We start from the raw sequence: 3,036 nt of genomic DNA on the forward strand, positions 1-3,036 counted from the left end.
ACTGAAGACTGGAGTAATGATGCTGAAAATACAGGAATAAATTAGATTTGAATGTATATTAAAATAGTAAAACGTTATTTTACATCATAATAATATTTCACAATATTACAGTTTTTCCTGTATTTTTGATCAAATAAATGCAGCCTTGATGAGCAGAAGAAACTCCTGTAAAAAACATTAAAAAATCGTTCTGATCCCAAACCTTTGACCGTTAGTGTATATATATATATATATATATACACACACTATATTGCCAAAAGAACTGGGACACTCCCTTCTAATGAAGACTTGTAAACAAAATGTTACGCAGCATTTAATTGACCTCAGGCACGTCATCAGTGTCTACAGCTCGTTAGTTCATTAGAGAAATGAAGTCTAGAGAAGAGCATTTCGCCAAATGTTACACTATACACTCATTATATTTTACTTTACCTGTTAGTCTTAATTATTTAATGTATGTTTAAATTAATCTGTTATGAAACAGTTCTTCACCTTCATCTGTTGATCTGCTGATAGTTGTTATTTGATGTGGAAATATGAATTCAGATCATATGGGATCAGTGTGGCGTCTCTCTGTCTCTCAGGACGCTTTCTGTCTCCAGCCAAACACACGTCTGCCAGCGGGAACCCCTGGGTGTCTGTGCTGATCTCCTGGATCTTTGTGCAGGTGAGTTCAGGAATAACAGAGTGCTTGTCAATTATTGCAGTAAATGAATATAAAATTTGATTCAAATAATAAAAATTAGATATAAATAAACAAATAATAGAAAAGATAAAATATTATTAGATGAAATAATGAGAAATTAGACTAAAAAATATATAAAATTAAAAAGATCAAAATTAGATCAAAATAAATAATAGAAATAAGATTAAAAATGAATAAATGATTAGGGTTCAAAATGAAAAAGGATTGAAATATAAATAAATAAAAATTATGACATTTTTATATTAATACAAGTTTTTAAATAAGAAAATTAAATGATTGTAAAATTATTTTAATAAAAATATATATTTAAATTATTTAAATATACATTTAAATTATTTAAAATAAATACATAATTCATACTACAGTACAATACTAGTGAGTTGAGGAAAAGAAATTCAAATATTTAGCAAATAATATTTTACCTCAGAATAATATTTTCTCTTTAATTGTTTTTAGAAAATCATCCTCAGATGAGGATAATATAATTTGAGGATCTTTGGCTTCCAGTAGATTGAAACTCCTGCTCTACATTACAGTGTGAAAGCTGCCATATACTCCTCATTTCTCCCTTAAATGAGCATATTCATAATCTTATTAGCATGTTCATACCCTGTTATGGCAAAGTTTGTAATTTTCTCACACATTTCCTTTTCACGAAACAGAAACTCATCCTACACTTTCCTACCTTCCCATTTCTCTCTCTCTCTCTCTCTCTGTCATTAGTCTCTGATTGGTTTAAAGGTTCTTTGACTCCCAGAATACTTTGTGATTATGAGGGAGCTGCAGCCATTAGACATGAAGAGCAAGATGACATGACCTGGAACAGAAACACACACACACACACACACACTCGTGCGCTGATGCTTTGTCACACTGTCTGATCTGCACTATTAAACTTGTGATAACCTCCATTAGTGTTTCACACACACAGAAGAGAGCAGCATCTCTCATATCCGTCTCATTCTCAAACACGTTTGACTCAGAAAATGCTAGTAAATTTCACAAAAAATTACAAGAAAACAGCAAGGAACTACTGAAGCCCGTTTCTACCACGGAATTTAAAAAAAAAGTAATTGCGACTTTTTATCTCACAATTAAAATTAAATATAAACTCAAAATTCGGACTTTCTTCGTCGCAATTCCATTTAAGTTTCACAGTTCCAACTTTTTTCTTTTACATCAAAAAAAAAAAAAAGAGTTCTTAAAAAATACGAAAATAAAATCTTAATAAAATATTTTATTACAAATAAATATATATATTTATTTATATTTTTAAATAGATATAAATTCAAAATATTAATAAAGATTTACTTTAACTATTTTATTATTTATGAGTATTTAGAATTTATATATAACAATACATTCATAATGTTTTATTTTTATATGTTCAGTTTTCATAGTAATTTTAGTTTGTTCTTTACCATTTCTTTATTGCATAAAATATGAAAATCAAAAAATACAATTTGCTTTTCCTTTAATCTCCTTCCCATCCTCCCTCCATTGCTTTTTCAATTTTATTAACTAATTTATTTTTTTTTGTGTTTTTGGAGTGTTCTGGTTGTATTTCATATTTTAGGCAAGAAAGATATCATAAAAAAGAAAAATGCACATGACAAAATTACTAAAACTTAAACTAAATATTAAAATCAATGAATTGTAAGATGCCTCTATACCAACAGTGATATTTGCCAATACACTGAGAGATGGTGCAAGAACTACACAGTGCGGGAGTCTTACTGTTCTGAAGATATTGAACTTCTGTCTTTGTCATTTAGACCCTTTTACCTCCCTCGGGAGCAGTACCGCTTTTTTTTTTACTGTTTTTCCACCCATTTAGTCCTTTGAAAGACTAAAATAGTCATAGCTGATAGACAGTATAAGACTCTGTGTGTAAGAATGAGTAAAGCGGTTTGTTGTTAGGATGACAAAGTTTTAAAAGTTAAACTTTTAGGCTGGTCTGCCTCAGTGGTCCAACAGCTCTCGTCAATGTCAAAATTATCGAGATGGCCAATCAAATCAAAGAAGGCGGGTCTTACTGTCACAACGCAACGAGAGTTCGTGGAAAGATGTAAGTACAGTAGTACTGTATTAGAAAACTGTTTTACGATAGAAATGTTCAGCGACCGACAGTAATAGACTATCTAGTGATGCAAACTACTCAACTTTTTATTAAATTTCGCCGTTTCGAATTGAAAATATGCGATCATGATTCATGTAAATCATAAATGGACGTGACGAGACGTTTGCGTTTTCGACTATTAGACATACGAATAAGAGTGAATGTGCACATTTTAAAATAAAATATTATTTTCAAATAGTGTAAATTGATT

The 3,036-nt window shown here is 30.1% G+C and overlaps 1 protein-coding gene across 1 annotated transcript in view; it reads left to right on the forward strand.

The window, feature by feature from the left end:
* Positions 1 to 3,036, forward strand: part of LOC107729591 (solute carrier family 12 member 9-like) — a 61,905-nt gene that overhangs the window by 37,936 nt on the left and 20,933 nt on the right. Inside the window, exon 11 of the mRNA XM_016540171.1 lies at positions 517 to 667. Coding sequence (XP_016395657.1) covers positions 517 to 667 — 151 coding nt within the window. The remainder of the gene's footprint in view (positions 1 to 516; positions 668 to 3,036) is intronic.

The sequence above is a fragment of the Sinocyclocheilus rhinocerous genome, unplaced genomic scaffold (assembly GCF_001515625.1).
Source record: "Sinocyclocheilus rhinocerous isolate Xijiao unplaced genomic scaffold, SAMN03320098_v1.1 scaffold1719, whole genome shotgun sequence".
Lineage (NCBI taxonomy): Eukaryota > Metazoa > Chordata > Actinopteri > Cypriniformes > Cyprinidae > Sinocyclocheilus > Sinocyclocheilus rhinocerous.